The sequence below is a fragment of the Centruroides sculpturatus genome, unplaced genomic scaffold (genome assembly GCF_000671375.1).
Source record: "Centruroides sculpturatus isolate CEXI.00-Female unplaced genomic scaffold, Cexi_2.0 scaffold604, whole genome shotgun sequence".
Taxonomy (NCBI): domain Eukaryota; kingdom Metazoa; phylum Arthropoda; class Arachnida; order Scorpiones; family Buthidae; genus Centruroides; species Centruroides sculpturatus.
The window spans coordinates 451026-466604 of NW_019384933.1; the positions used below are offsets into that span (position 1 = coordinate 451026).

The 15579-nt window shown below is 28.4% G+C and overlaps 1 protein-coding gene across 2 annotated transcripts in view; it reads left to right on the forward strand.

Annotated features, from left to right (window-relative positions):
• Positions 1 to 15579, forward strand: part of LOC111632036 (amphiphysin-like) — a 59907-nt gene that overhangs the window by 35149 nt on the left and 9179 nt on the right. For both annotated transcript variants that reach the window (XM_023376392.1, XM_023376391.1), the window contains exons 2-4: positions 6844 to 6924; positions 7063 to 7117; positions 13063 to 13157. In XM_023376392.1, the coding sequence (XP_023232160.1) occupies positions 6844 to 6924; positions 7063 to 7117; positions 13063 to 13157 (231 nt within the window). The remainder of the gene's footprint in view (positions 1 to 6843; positions 6925 to 7062; positions 7118 to 13062; positions 13158 to 15579) is intronic.

The following is a 15579-nucleotide window of genomic DNA, read 5'->3' on the forward strand; positions in this document are numbered from 1 at the left end:
AATGGAGACATTATTGAATCCATGGAAGAGGGTGAGTTCTACAAGTATTTAGGATTCCAACAGGCCAAACTAACAGAACATACACAAATAAAGCAAAGATTAATTAAAGAATATCAAAGTAGGTTAAATGCTATTCTCAGAACACAGTTAAATGCAAAACACAGTTAAAGCAATAAATGCACATGTCATCCTAGCAATCACATACTCTTTTGGAGTTTTATACATTGGACTCACACAAATCTTGAGCAACTCCAAAGGAAAACAAGAACATCACTTACTAAGCATAAACAACATCATCCTAAATCTGCCACAGAAAGATTAACCCTCTCATGTAAAGATGGCAAACGTGGCCTGATTGACATAGTTAACCTTCACTACAAACAAATGCAATTTAAATCCTAATTGGCATCACTATAATGATGCCAATTAGGACTTAAATTAATAATCTATCTTTACCAAATACAAACCAAAAGGCGATGCCTGTGAAAGTTTTTCTACAAAAATCAAAAGAAACATCACAGTTACATAAAGCAGTAATTGTAGCAGACTCAAATATCATATCATTAAATATACATTCATGCCATATGGACATGACAGAACATATATTAATATAAAGCAGTGTTCTGCAATCGATGTGCTGCGGCACACTGGTGTGCCGTCACATGGTGAAAGACGTGATGTGGACTTTTACACATTCTGTTAATTTCAACTTTTATTTATACATTTTCGTCATAGTAGTTGTGTTTCTTATGCTTGTATTTTATTCTCTGTTGTAGCACTGATGAAATAAGATGATGATTGTTTATTCTTTATTACAAGCCATGCATTTTTATGTATTTTAAGAAATTATATGTAAAGCAAATTTGCTCACAGGTGTTGATGTCTGTTTAATAATAGTAATAATAGATTAGTGGCATTACGTAATTCTATTCATAGTATCATACCATATGTTTTTGAGGGGAATAACATTTTGGTGTGCCATGTTTAGTCATGAGTGTGCCACAAGTAGAAGAAGGTTACGGAACACTGATATAAAGCATAGACCATTAACCAATTGTGGACTCAAAAGACACTCCATGGCAGACATCCCTATGATCTGGACCAGGATTTTGTTGACAAAATTACATCAAAAAGCTGGTTAGCTTGGGATGCCTCTTTGGGGAGATGGAAAGTTTTATGTTTGCCATACAGGATCAGGTCATAAATACTAAAAACTACAGAAAACACATACTCAAAGATACAACACTCACAAATGACACATGCAGAAAATGTCACATCATGCCTGAAACTATACAACACATCACTTCTGGTTGCAAGCTCTTGGCACAGACAGATTATTTACACAGACATAATCAAGTAGCAAATATAATACACCAAGAGCTTGCAAAGAAGCACAAATTATTAGACATCCACGAACCATACTACAAGTATATTCCATAAACAATAATGGAAAACAACATACACAAAATATACTATGACAGAGCCATAATCACAGATAAAACAATTTACCACAACAGACCAGACATCACACTCATTGACAAACACAATAGAATTACATACACTATGGACATATCCATTCCAAATATTTTTGTCAAGGTTTGGTTGTTATTTAAGTGCAGTTAGAGAACGTAAACTATATTGAATACATGTCATATTATTAGGAAATTCCTGAATAGACGCAGACACACAGACACCCTTATTTTTGTTTTGTTTTGGTTGCTGCGCCTTGACTCTTGTCCAGCATAGTACACAGCAACCAGTGTCTACTGAGTATAACCCACCACACCCAACATAATAATAAAATGTATTTTTTTTTTTTACCTATTGTTCTCTCTTCTACTTGTGTTATGCTACATACACTACACATTAAACTTTAATAAAAACATATACACAGCACTAAAAAAGCTGCAATATTGAACACGTGTCACATTGTTAGGATGTTTCTAGATGTTGACATACATACCAATAACACAGAAGTTTAATGTAACACTTGTTTAGGTAGCTATACTTGACTTTAGTCTGACAGAGCACTTGGAACCAGTATCAACTGAGCATGACATTCACAACATAATAATAATAAATGTCAAAATAAACTCAAAAAATTTTTAATTAAATTAAAAATAAAATTTAATAATGTCTTGATTTTAAGCTTTGTTTATATAGAGAGCAAATTGCTGGTGAAAAGTGGCAAGAGAAACAATTATTAAATACATTAACAGTTCTTCAAATTTTAACTGGACAACTTATTAGTACATAAAATATCACTAACCTGAAAATTAATCCAGCAGTTGTAAAAATTATCATCTTTTTAACATTTTTGACATTCTGAATACAGCACAACCAGAGGAGAAAGACTGCTTAGTACTACAAAAAAATTGCATTTTAGCTTCTATATATAACCAGAAAGCCAGTTTGAAGGGACACAGCATCATGTACAAGTGAAAATCGACCATTTTCACTTTACTTAGCAATGTGAAGGACCTGGTAAATAAGGATAAGGATAGAGCCTCTAGAGTATATGCCATTCCTCTTAGAGACAACAGGTCTGGAAGAGATCTGATTTGCATTGGCTCCACCAAACGATTGCTACCCCAATATGTCAAATATGCTTATTTGTGCTCCTTAGCACAAATAACATATTCTTCATGGAAAAAAAATCACCGTTGTTCTCTGTCTATGCATTGGAAGTGGGGATTATTCTATTATTTCAACAAGCCTTCATGTTAAAAACATCTGTAAATGGGAAATATAATAGAGAGATGGTGGCCCTCCTTTAAATTTTCAAGGCAAACTAAGCAAGAAATTGTGTTAACAACAAGAATGAAAGAGCAATCTTGAAAGCGTGGCAGGCATGCTTTGATAGTACATTATGAACTATGATAGGCAGTTCATATTGCATTGCATAATGTGCACATGACAGCTGATTTGAAAGTAAATTTTTCCTGTTTGAAGATTCAATGAACATTCCATTGTTTGAATTTTCTGATGAAAACTCTCAGAGTAGGTAGAAAACATTAGATAGGTGATAATTTTGACAACTGTTGGACTAATTTTCGAGACTAGTGAGATTTTATATACTAATTATTAAATAAATAAAAATGCTTTTTATACAGTCTAAAATTCTTGGAACATCAAATATCAGTATTTTTAAACACAAACTATGCTGTTACATACACTATGTCAAATATGTAAAAGAAGCATAAGAAACAGAACAAAATCAAACATCATTTGACCTCAAAACTAGAAAATTATCCTTCTGTTTCTCAACTTTGCCAACAAGTTAATGTAATATCTTGTAAACAAATATAATAATTTCTTAGAATTGAAGAGAAAAACCTTTAATTTTCAACATCCTTAGGAATCAGAAACAAAAGATTGATCATCCTCATAACAGTAGTCTTTAAAATACCACTCGTTGATGAAATAAAAGACACAACTCTTAAATACATAGGAGTAATATTTCTGAGAATATATTATATAATAAGAACAAACCATTGATGCATAAGACATATGGCTTAACATAGAAAATACTGTCTTGGTATAAGCTGTCTTAGAAATGTTAACCTACTGTGGGATCAAGTAGGAATATTAAAAAGCCTGAAGTCAATAAAACTTAAGGATAGCTGAAACCATCAGATTAATTAATGAACTTTAAAGTCAAAAACTGTTAACCATGGAGATAGAGATAATATCCCAACCCTATTGAAATGGATGGCATACCTATCATTGCAAGACAAGTTGCTAGTCAACTGCAAAAATTGTTGTGTTACATATTAATATATACTACATTTATCCAAATATAAGGTGCACCTCTGTTTGGAACCAATTTTCAGAACAAAAAATTTTAAAATGGCATATTCTGTGATGAAAAGTTTAAATTTTATATCATAGCTCTTCCAAACACCAGATGAAAAATTATTTGCTTATGTAGAATGAACTTCTGGTACCTTCTGCAATTCCACATTGTATTACCAATACAAAATCTAAGCTACAATTGATCAAAGGCTTAATGCAGGACAAATGTTGTGTTGTCACCTAGTGTTTTGTTAAACAGGTATGGCTACAATATTTGACTTGTAACAGTAACAAAATTGATCTTGACTAATGATTTATGGCTCTCTGTGCATTTATAATGTTGATTGAAAATTATTTGACAACATATTCTGTTAAATTTTGGTAATTAGGTAGTAATGGCTTGAATATTAACTCCTGAAGGCTGACAAAAGAATATTCAAACCAATAGCCATACTGTATTTAAAAAAAAATTTTTTTTTAAACTTGATGAACATTTATTTTAAATTATACATTCAAAAATTTTAAATTTTATATGATTTTGTTTTCTTAAAAATATTCTGAAATAAAAGTATATATAATATTTTCTTATGATTTAAATATCATAATGAACTATAGAGTGCAATGATCTCTATATAAGTATGCTAGAGGTCATATTGTAAACTTGAATCATTCACTTCCTGACTACATTCCTTTATAAGTTTATACAAATATTTTCTATATTCTGTTTTAGGTTAAGTTTGCAAAATAATTAATTACAAAATTTGAAAATTAGAATATATAACTATATTTAACTAAATATTTTTATATTGACTTATCAATTTAAAGTTGTTTTATGAATTAAATAATATATTTTTTTTTATTCTGAATATTATGTAAATTCTTTTCTTCTTTTTTAAAATAAAATATATAGTTTTTATAAGTTAAATTTTTGTAAATTATTTCATGAATTACTTTATTCGTTTACATAATTATGGTATAGTCACTCACGTGTGTGTGCATATATATTTATAAAACTTTATTTATTTTTATTTGATTATTGATATGAAAAATTCTATTTTTAATTATAAAAACAATTATAAAATAAATGTAAACATATTCAAAAATTTACTTAGATGTAATAACCACAAACACTTTCAAATAAACCATTTAACTGAAGTTAATAAGAAAAAATAAATTTTGTAACATTTTGACTACTTAGCCATCTTTAGGCTTTGTAAAGAAAACCATGTCAAGGATATAATTGATTTTATAACTTATCATGAAATATTCTTATCAGAGCAAAACAAAAAGTAAGTAAATAAATAGATAAAATGAAATGAAATGCAGTTGTGCCTATGATTATGAGAATGGTCTAAGTCAAAAATGGGAAAACATTGATTTTATTTCATAAACTATTTGTAAAATTTGACAATTACAATTACAATGTTGGAAGAGTAAATATATTTTGTGTTTTTTTTATATGATAAAAATATATATATATATATATTTGAATAATTACAAATTTAAAAGTCAAAATATCTCAAAATGAAAACTGACTTAAGCCACTTTCATAATCACTGGCACACTTATCTGATTCAGGTTTTAAATTTCATGGAGTCAATCCATTCTCACACATTTAATAATGAAGCAGCTTTTTTTCATTGATCATATTATGTTTAACGCTTTATTTAAAAATTCATAATTTTTAGATGTAATAATATTTTCTGTGGTATGAACGTTCCAATGATTTTTCCTTATTCCATAATATTTTGATATTCTTATCCATTGTGGTTAATGGTATTTTTATTATTCAATCAGATATCAAAAATTTCTAAAGTCAATGAACATTAAATATTTTTAAATAATAAGAAATTATTTTATAATCAGTAATAAATTGTTAATCACTCACTGAAGAAAGTTTGTATTGTATGCATGCAATTTGTTGCTTTTCATAAAATTATTTTACATTTTATTATTATTTTCCAGTTAGTTTATAACAATATAAAATGTTTCTTTTGTAAATATTATTAGTATATTGTCATACTGACTAATATTTATATATTGAGAACTATTTTAATAATACAGTTGTCCCTTGATAATCCGACAGGTATGGGACCAAAGGTGTGTCAGATTACCAAAAGTGTCCGGATNAGTATTTTAAATTTATAAGTTTTCTAATTTCAATTTACAAGTCAAAAAGAAAAATATGTAAATGTTTGAATATAAAAAAAATATACTCTATGAACTGATGCTCCGTGTGTGATGAAAAAAAAACAAAAGAGAAAGTTTACCATTAATATTTTTGAACTCCCCCGTTCTTCTTCAGGTAAATCAGCTGGATCGAACTCAAACACGAAAATTTGAACTAATAAACTTGAACTAGGAAAATGTTTGTTTTGGAAGATTAAACTTTGTACGCACCGGTTATAGGTTCAAGTAGGTCATATTTTGTTATATACAACCCAGTGTGCGGTTGCTGATTTAAAATATCAAAACATTTAATATTTTGAAATTTATTTCAAAATATTAAATGAAATATTATCATTTTGACCATTGAAGAATGTGATTCCAATAGAGAACGTATATATCATGTATGAAGGGCAATAGAAGAAGACACAGCATGTTACAGAATTCTTTATTAAGAAAAGAAGAGTACAATTTAATTATCTCTTGACAAATTTATAAAAAAAAAAAACACCAGATACTAACTAATCAATAAAAAATTAAATATTTTGAAAACCCTTTTTAATGTTTTTTTTCATTGCTCTACTTTCATACACATTTCAGGAACCAATTAGGTACAAAAGTAGAGGACTGCATGTAATATATTTTGAAATATATTATTTTCAAACATATCTTTCCAAATAATATACAATATTTTTATTTTTGGTATTAAAAAAAGTTATTTTTCTTAAATTATATTAGTTTAACATTACATTCTCACTATAAAAAATAAATTTTAGAAGAATGTTTTTAATTTTTAGACTTTTATTTGATTATAATTTGTAATTTAAAAATAAATTTCATGACTTTATGGGATTAATTTTAATTTTTTTGTTTTCTTTTTAGTTATTGCAAAACTTTGGTAAGGCTGACAAGACAATAGATGAGATGTTTGATAGATATGTTGATAATTTTATTAAACAACAGGTAAGAATTTATATTTTACTATAAAAAATTAATATATAAAAATTATAAATGTAATTATCTGTATGTATAGACAACATAAAGTATTTTGTAATTACAATAAAAAATTTTATATATTTATTATTTTTTTCTTTTTTGAAGAATATAGCTCTGAAACTGCAAAAAGAATTAAGAAATTATATTATTTGTGTAAAAGGTAAGAATTTTTAAAATATTTTTTTTATACATTTGAATAGAATCATTACTATTAATTGTTAACAAATTTTATGAAATGCACAAATAAATTGTTATGAATTTACAAAATTTAATAACATAATAAAAGTAATTGAATTGTTAATCAGGGATAATAAAATTTTTATGAGTGCCAGGCAAAATATCTAGGAGCCATCATATTCTGTACGAAATAATGTACGAAAAAATAGGATAATGTATGAAAAAATACATTAACCTATCCCCTGTTGAAATTTTTCTCCGTTGCGTGTCGCTTCGCACTGAATTTTCGTCAATGTTAAGCCTAATGTAAACTTTTTAAAATAATAATCGTGGCTATTGTATCGTTAAGAATTATTTCTTTATTTTTTACAAACAAAATAAATATATTGAAAAATATAAAAACAAAAAAAAAATTTATACTTTAGAAGTTATCTAGTGTCAAAAACGTTTGATTCAGCATGACACACAGTCCTCAGAAAAATACCACACAAAAGTGACAGTGCTGCCAGCTAAAACACATACACAAACATAAAAAACATTGGAGTAGTCCAAGATATAGCCAAAGATTGCAGCGCCACAGCACTAGCGAAAATTTAAATTTGCTGACTGGAATTCTTTCGAATAACTGACTTTCGGATAAACGATGCTCTACTGTATTATCAAATAATTTATTTGCATGAAATATCACGTAATTTTGTCATTGAATAAATGAGTATATTTTTAAAGTTCTTTTTATGTTCCATTTTAAAATATTTTTCAATCAAATTGTTTTATTCTACATTGGAAATTATTTACTAACTAACTAGAATAAATTCTAGAATTCTGTAAATTTCGTTAAGACATTGAAACACAACTGAAAATTTTTTGATGGTAAATTATCCTGGGAGGTCAATTTCTATCAGTCAGTTGTTCTGGCAATCGCTTGGCAGGCAATCAATTGGTTAGTGGCAGTCAGTTGTCCTGATTTGGAATAGATTTGGCTTACTCGAGTTATAATTAAAGTTTTCATCAGTTCTAGAGTTCAGTGGCATAACTATGTCCATGAAACTCTGCAATATGAAAGTGTCCTGGAAGTCTGCAGTGTTTGAACATTTAAAAAAATTTATAATAATATATATAAATTGAATAAACAATGTTTTTTATACAATCTAAAAAGATTAGTGAAAAAAATTATAGTTTTTAGTTTTTCATAAACATATAGGAATTGAAAATTCTTTGCAGGCAGGGCAGCTTCAAAATATAGTTAGGCTACTGCTACAGTTATACATGTTTTGTGCTTAGCAAGAACATTGATTTGATTATTTTATAGTTATGAAATAATTACTTTTAATCTGCAAATAGTGTATTTTGTGTAAAGTTTAGACTAGCTAATATTTAACTGGTCTAAACCAATCAAGTTAGTATTACTATATAATATAAGAATCAGGGATTGGAGATTTACTTGTTATATAAAGTAATAACAATTTTTAATGCTATTATTAATAATAATAATTATGTACATAATTTTGAAGAAAATAATACATATTACATATTTCTATCATTTAATCATAAGCAAATTTAACGTGAAACATTTACCATATTTTTGGGATGCTAAGCTGTGACTTATCAAAGAAAAATTAGTGGTTATAACATAAATGTGGCCTATCAAATATGCAGCCTAACAAACAATAAAACATTTAAGCATTGTTGATCACCTTAAAGTCAATCATGCCACATGGACTGTGTTTAAGTTTTGGTTCATTTCCATGTTTTGGTCTGCAAACCCCTTTGTAAAACTCCAACTCAGGTGTAAGAAATATTGTTGTTAGCTTTTAAAATATTTATGACATTCAAGAGGGAGATGTGATATATCAGTCAATCAGGTCATCTGGANGGACTTGTTACCGAAAGAAACCTGGAAATTCTGATGTCATCACGTGACCTCAGAATAAAAGATTCAATAAATAGAGTTCTAATAAAGATAGAGCATAGAAACTTATTCCAAAGCTAAAAGACTTCTCTAAGTAATATATAAATATGTATTCGATAATTTTTACTTTTCCTGCTGTTATAGGCCTATATAACAGGAAAAGTGTAGCGCTCGCTCAAAAAATGACCCCTCCCAAATTTTTACATTTTTGGACTTGGGACACCTTGAAATTTCGAGATATGCAAAAGATTCGAGGATTTTTCTATATGTGTGGATGTTAGACTGTGTGGGGGGGCATGATTTTGTTCATCCTGTTTGAAGCCTAATAATTTCTGTGGTCAGAATCGGAGTCAGATGGTTTAACACAGGAGTTAGTTATTAAGCGTTAAAGTGGTTGAACTAAATTGTGTCTCCATATACATTCTAACATCTTAGGCGAGAACATCTTAATGGGTTTTACTGTACTATTGTAAAATGGCTAAAAAGTTTACTTTGAGGGTAGAGATGAGCTTTATTTTATTTTTTTTTAATTTTGAATGCTAATAACGAGTAAAATATTCATTAAGAGATATGACACATGACCACTTTTAGGTCTTCACCCTGTTGACCTTTAATTAAGAACCAAAATTTAATAGTATTAATGCCCCTTTATACGCAAGCCACAGTGCCACATTTCGTTTCTTAAACTTTACCCATTCTGAGATATTGTTTAATATCTCAGATATTCTGAGATCCTGAGATACTAATATCTCAGATATTCTGAGATATTGTTTAATATCTCAGAATGGGTAAAAATAAAGAAATTAAACAAATTAGACGTTAACACACATGCATGTGCGAATTTTTTCCCTTTACTGACTTTTTTGAGGGATTCGGGAGGTCTCCAAACATGTAGATTTGCAAAAAAAAACTTGGGTCAAATTTGACACGATTCCAATACTTTTCTGTTTTATATACATAAGTAAAAAGGAGTTGGAGTCGGTGGATTTTTTTACGACTTTGACTCCGGCTAAAACACCAAAACTCCACGACTCCGACTCCACAGCCCTGTATGAAACATAAGTTAAAATCTTTATCACTCATGAATTAGGATTTTGATTATTACAATAAAACCTTGATTTAATAGACAAAATTTCTGGTTGGTATGTCATGTGAAAATTAACACCTTGTTAATTTTAAAATGCTTTTTATATATAATTACATTAACACGTTTTTTCAAATCCATGAGTCACTGCTCTTAAGTTTATGCAACAATGGGTATGTCTCAATATATCATCATCCAAAGACAAATAAATAGGAAATACTTTATATGTTTTTGTCAAATTTAAATTTTATTTTCTTTTAAGAACATTATTATATGTTTAGTTAAATACAATTAAAGTATATTTTTCAAAAGTTTGTTTGTTTATTTTGGTTTTGATCATATACTTGTTTATTACAGTCCAGAACTAAAATGAGTACAAAAGCAATAATACATATAGAGAGCTTTTCTGTGAAATTAAACTTCTCATACATACATACATACATACATACATACATACATACATACATAATTTTAATTACACAAATATATCTACATAAGTAAAAACAGGTAAACTAACTAATTTGCCAATTTTTTAACACATGCATTTGGAAAACCTACTTTATTATATAATGGACTTTCATTTTTATGGACACCCCTCACCTGAGTTAGTTCATTAAATTGAGAATTTAATGTATTTTGTATTTTCAAAATTTATTAACAGTATTGTATTTAAATAAAAAAAACTTTATGTTTTGAAGCAAAGGGTAAAATCAAAAGAATTTTTATAATTATTTAAAATGATTGTTATTTCAGTATAATAAATTATCTTATGAAAAATGGAAGTATCTTTTCACTTTTAAAATCTACAGTACTTGCTATTTTTGGATACTTATGAACAGTTCTTGTTTCTAAAAATATTACTGTTGGTACATGTATAGACTGACTAAAAATAAAATTTTTTAGGAAAAATGTAACTATAACTAAAAAGAAATGTTTAATGCTATTAATTATTTATTTTTTCTTATATTGTAACATTTATAGTATTTTCCAAATTTTTCTATATATCTCAATCTGCATTTGCACTAACTTCTCTATTTTTTGTTTTGGATTTAGTGTCAGTTATTGTATGGTGCCTGTTTGGTGACCATTTTTACCTTTCCTTTTCAAATTCTCCTTATTTTGTTCAACAAGAACCTAGCAGGGACAGACAATTACCAGTCAGTATTGCCAATTAATTAAAAGATGGTCTCTGAAGAAACCACCCTTTTTGTTTTTTGTTAGAAAGATAGAAACTATCTTATGTTCTTTTTATATCTGCTTCAATTAGCCTAAGGCATTCATTGTGGTCAATAAAGTAGACTAGTGTATTGCATTTTTAGCACACCTGTCACCAGATTTCTCATCTGAACATATATTAATAGAATTTTTCTTATTGAGCAACTGCCAGTATTACATACCAGCTATTGATACTTTTTACACCATGTGCTGTTATGACATATCTGCAACATTACAGCTGAAAAATAGCTACCTATGAAGATAGAATTTCATTTTCATACAGTCTGATAATTTTTATTATTGTTGGATTTTAAAAAACTTTAAAATCCTACTTTTATTTGGTTTTTTTATTACTTTGTTATAAGCTTATTGTAATAATTTTTAAAATAACTATGTACAGATAATCCACAGTAACATGTACCAAAATACAGCTTGAATAATCTGGTATTTTATGATTTAATTCATTGCAGATTTAAATATAATTATGAAATAAGTGGTAATAATAATAATAATAAATGTCAAAATAAACTCAAAAAATTTTTAATTAAATTAAAAATAAAATTTAATAATGTCTTGATTTTAAGCTTTGTTTATATAGAGAGCAAATTGCTGGTGAAAAGTGGCAAGAGAAACAATTATTAAATACATTAACAGTTCTTCAAATTTTAACTGGACAACTTATTAGTACATAAAATATCACTAACCTGAAAATTAATCCAGCAGTTGTAAAAATTATCATCTTTTTAACATTTTTGACATTCTGAATACAGCACAACCAGAGGAGAAAGACTGCTTAGTACTACAAAAAAATTGCATTTTAGCTTCTATATATAACCAGAAAGCCAGTTTGAAGGGACACAGCATCATGTACAAGTGAAAATCGACCATTTTCACTTTACTTAGCAATGTGAAGGACCTGGTAAATAAGGATAAGGATAGAGCCTCTAGAGTATATGCCATTCCTCTTAGAGACAACAGGTCTGGAAGAGATCTGATTTGCATTGGCTCCACCAAACGATTGCTACCCCAATATGTCAAATATGCTTATTTGTGCTCCTTAGCACAAATAACATATTCTTCATGGAAAAAAAATCACCGTTGTTCTCTGTCTATGCATTGGAAGTGGGGATTATTCTATTATTTCAACAAGCCTTCATGTTAAAAACATCTGTAAATGGGAAATATAATAGAGAGATGGTGGCCCTCCTTTAAATTTTCAAGGCAAACTAAGCAAGAAATTGTGTTAACAACAAGAATGAAAGAGCAATCTTGAANGCATAGTACACAGCCACCGGTTTAAACCGAGTATTACCCACTAAACCCAATACAATAATAATGATAATTAAAGTCTGGATTTACACATAGAAAATGAACTGAAATGAACTAAATATGACATGTATGTATGCATGTATTTTGTGGTTTCTGAAAAATTTGTGATGGTAGATGACTATGTGCAGTGCACAAAGTATTCTTTACACATTTTAAAAATGCATGTAAGTGATTTCAGACAAAGGAAAAGCTGTTTGGTGATTTTGTATTTGTAATTTAAAATCAGCATACAATCTTGCACCCAGTTCACAATCTGTACCCTCTTTCATATTATCTTTTAAACATAAGTAATCTGTGGGTTATCTGCATGAAATTATGTTACTGTAAACTATAAATAATACTTATAATTAAAAAGCAATTTCAGTATTCTAATATATTTAAATTTATTTAGCCATGCAAGTTGCTAGTAAAAGTTTAATGGAAACAATCAGTGAAGTTTATGAAGATAAATGGATCAATAGTGATCAGATACCAGTTAAATGCCAAGTAATGTTAAACAGTATATATTATTTATTTATAATTTTAAACACTATATTTTTAAAGTTAAGACTTTTTAAAATTATATTTAATTGTATATGTAATTATTAATCAATATAGTTATGGCTTACATAAACAAAATGTTATAATTTTTATATTTTACAAAAGGTTTATTTTTTTTCTATGTTAGTTTGGTTCAGTTGTAAAAGTTAATAATTAATTAAGTTTATTTTAAAATATAATTTACTAAAGCATTTAATAGATATAAAAAAGCATTTTTTTTCAACAATTTTTAATTTGTGGCACAGTTGTGAAACTTAGTTTTAAACAGCAGTCTTAAACAGCAGTCTAGCAGTGAAAATTACTATTGATATTTGAAGATGGGAACAGAGAGCATGAAACTTCAATTTAAAAAATGTAATTTTTTATCTTTATAAAATTATAACTTCAAAAGTTATTAATTTAAAAAGATATAATTTGAAGGAAAAAGTATAATTTATAAGAAAAAAAAAAAAGTTTCTGAAAAAAATGGCTGTTTAGAAGTGACATTGTTTGGAGGTTAGACTGTATCAAAAATTAGCAACCCATGTGATTGCTGTGCTAAAGTAAAATAATGCAATGGTTTTATGTTCCAGTTTCATTTGCAAAAAGATTACACCAACTTTCTAGATTCAAGAAAAAGTACTATATTTAAATGTGGAAATCTAATTCAACCAAACTATTTGAAAACTGTAAAAATAAATTAATAGATTTTATTTTGTGGATTTTTAATGCTATTATTAATAATAATAATAACAATAATGAAAAATAAAAATTTTTTCTCAGAAACAACAAAGGAAAATTAGATAATGTAAGTCCTAAGATCAACTTTCTCCAGTTGGGATCAGATTAAATGTAAGTTTTGACTCATCTCATGATCTGAGTTCAGATCTTGTTACACTTAGTAACAAGTGATGACCGATTAGAAAGTGGCAATGAGGTAAGATAACCAATTGAAATGGTTGATCAGGGACTGAAAATGATTAAAAACTCTGATATCAAGGACAAAGAGAGCTTCTCTCTCCAAATTTCTCATAGTGCAAGATTTTAGTGACATTCTCTACTTCATCCTGGACTCTATCTGGACTGACCTNGTACATAATTTTGAAGAAAATAATACATATTACATATTTCTATCATTTAATCATAAGCAAATTTAACGTGAAACATTTACCATATTTTTGGGATGCTAAGCTGTGACTTATCAAAGAAAAATTAGTGGTTATAACATAAATGTGGCCTATCAAATATGCAGCCTAACAAACAATAAAACATTTAAGCATTGTTGATCACCTTAAAGTCAATCATGCCACATGGACTGTGTTTAAGTTTTGGTTCATTTCCATGTTTTGGTCTGCAAACCCCTTTGTAAAACTCCAACTCAGGTGTAAGAAATATTGTTGTTAGCTTTTAAAATATTTATGACATTCAAGAGGGAGATGTGATATATCAGTCAATCAGGTCATCTGGACCTAATCAATTTAATTAGTAACTGTTTTCTGATGTTCCTTCAGTTCCTAGGTCATAGATTTTGTACATATCAAAATTGGAGGCTAATAAGATTTCAGGTAGGTCAGATGGGCTAAGGCCTTATTCATCCTATAATTTTTCAGAAGAGGAGGAAGAAGTGGAAGAAATAGGCCTAAATAATGAATTGTTAGAGATGAAAATGATGTTTTATAAATATTTGGTTTTTTAACAGCGTGGCCTATCAAACACGGTATTTGTATTTCTGCTGCATCTGAATATCATCATATTTAGATGCAGCAGAAATACAAATACTGTTCTTTAGTCAATAATTGTTATAAGTACACTAGAGTCCTGAAAACTCGGCTCTCAATAACCCGGCAGTCCGGATAACTCAGCCATACCCTGGCAGGGCAAAAAAACCTGCCAGGGTGTGCCAGGGTGAGGCATAAAGCTGTCTATAATTTTCATTATAGACAGCTTTATGCCTCATAAAGTATTTTTCTGAGGTCTGTCTTATCAGGTAAATTACTGTACACAATATATTCATTAATTTTCATTTTCATGTAGTAAAGGCTCTATGCCTTCATAAAGGACGTACTTTTCCTTTGTTTAAGGGTATTTGGGCAGTTTATTCTCTGTTGTATTCTCAAGCAAACAATACATACAAGTACAGGTAACCCCCGTATAACACGGCACTTCTATAACACGGATTCGCTCTAACACGGTTCGAGAATTGGTACCATCCCCCGTATAACACGGTACTTTTATAGCACGGATTCACTCTGACACAGTTCGAGAATTGGGTAAAACCCTCGTACAACAGGAAATGTAATAAATTTTTACATACTTAAGTAATAATAGTTCACGAAAATTATTATTTTCGTGAACTATTAGTACTTAAGTATGTAAATTTTCTCTTCTC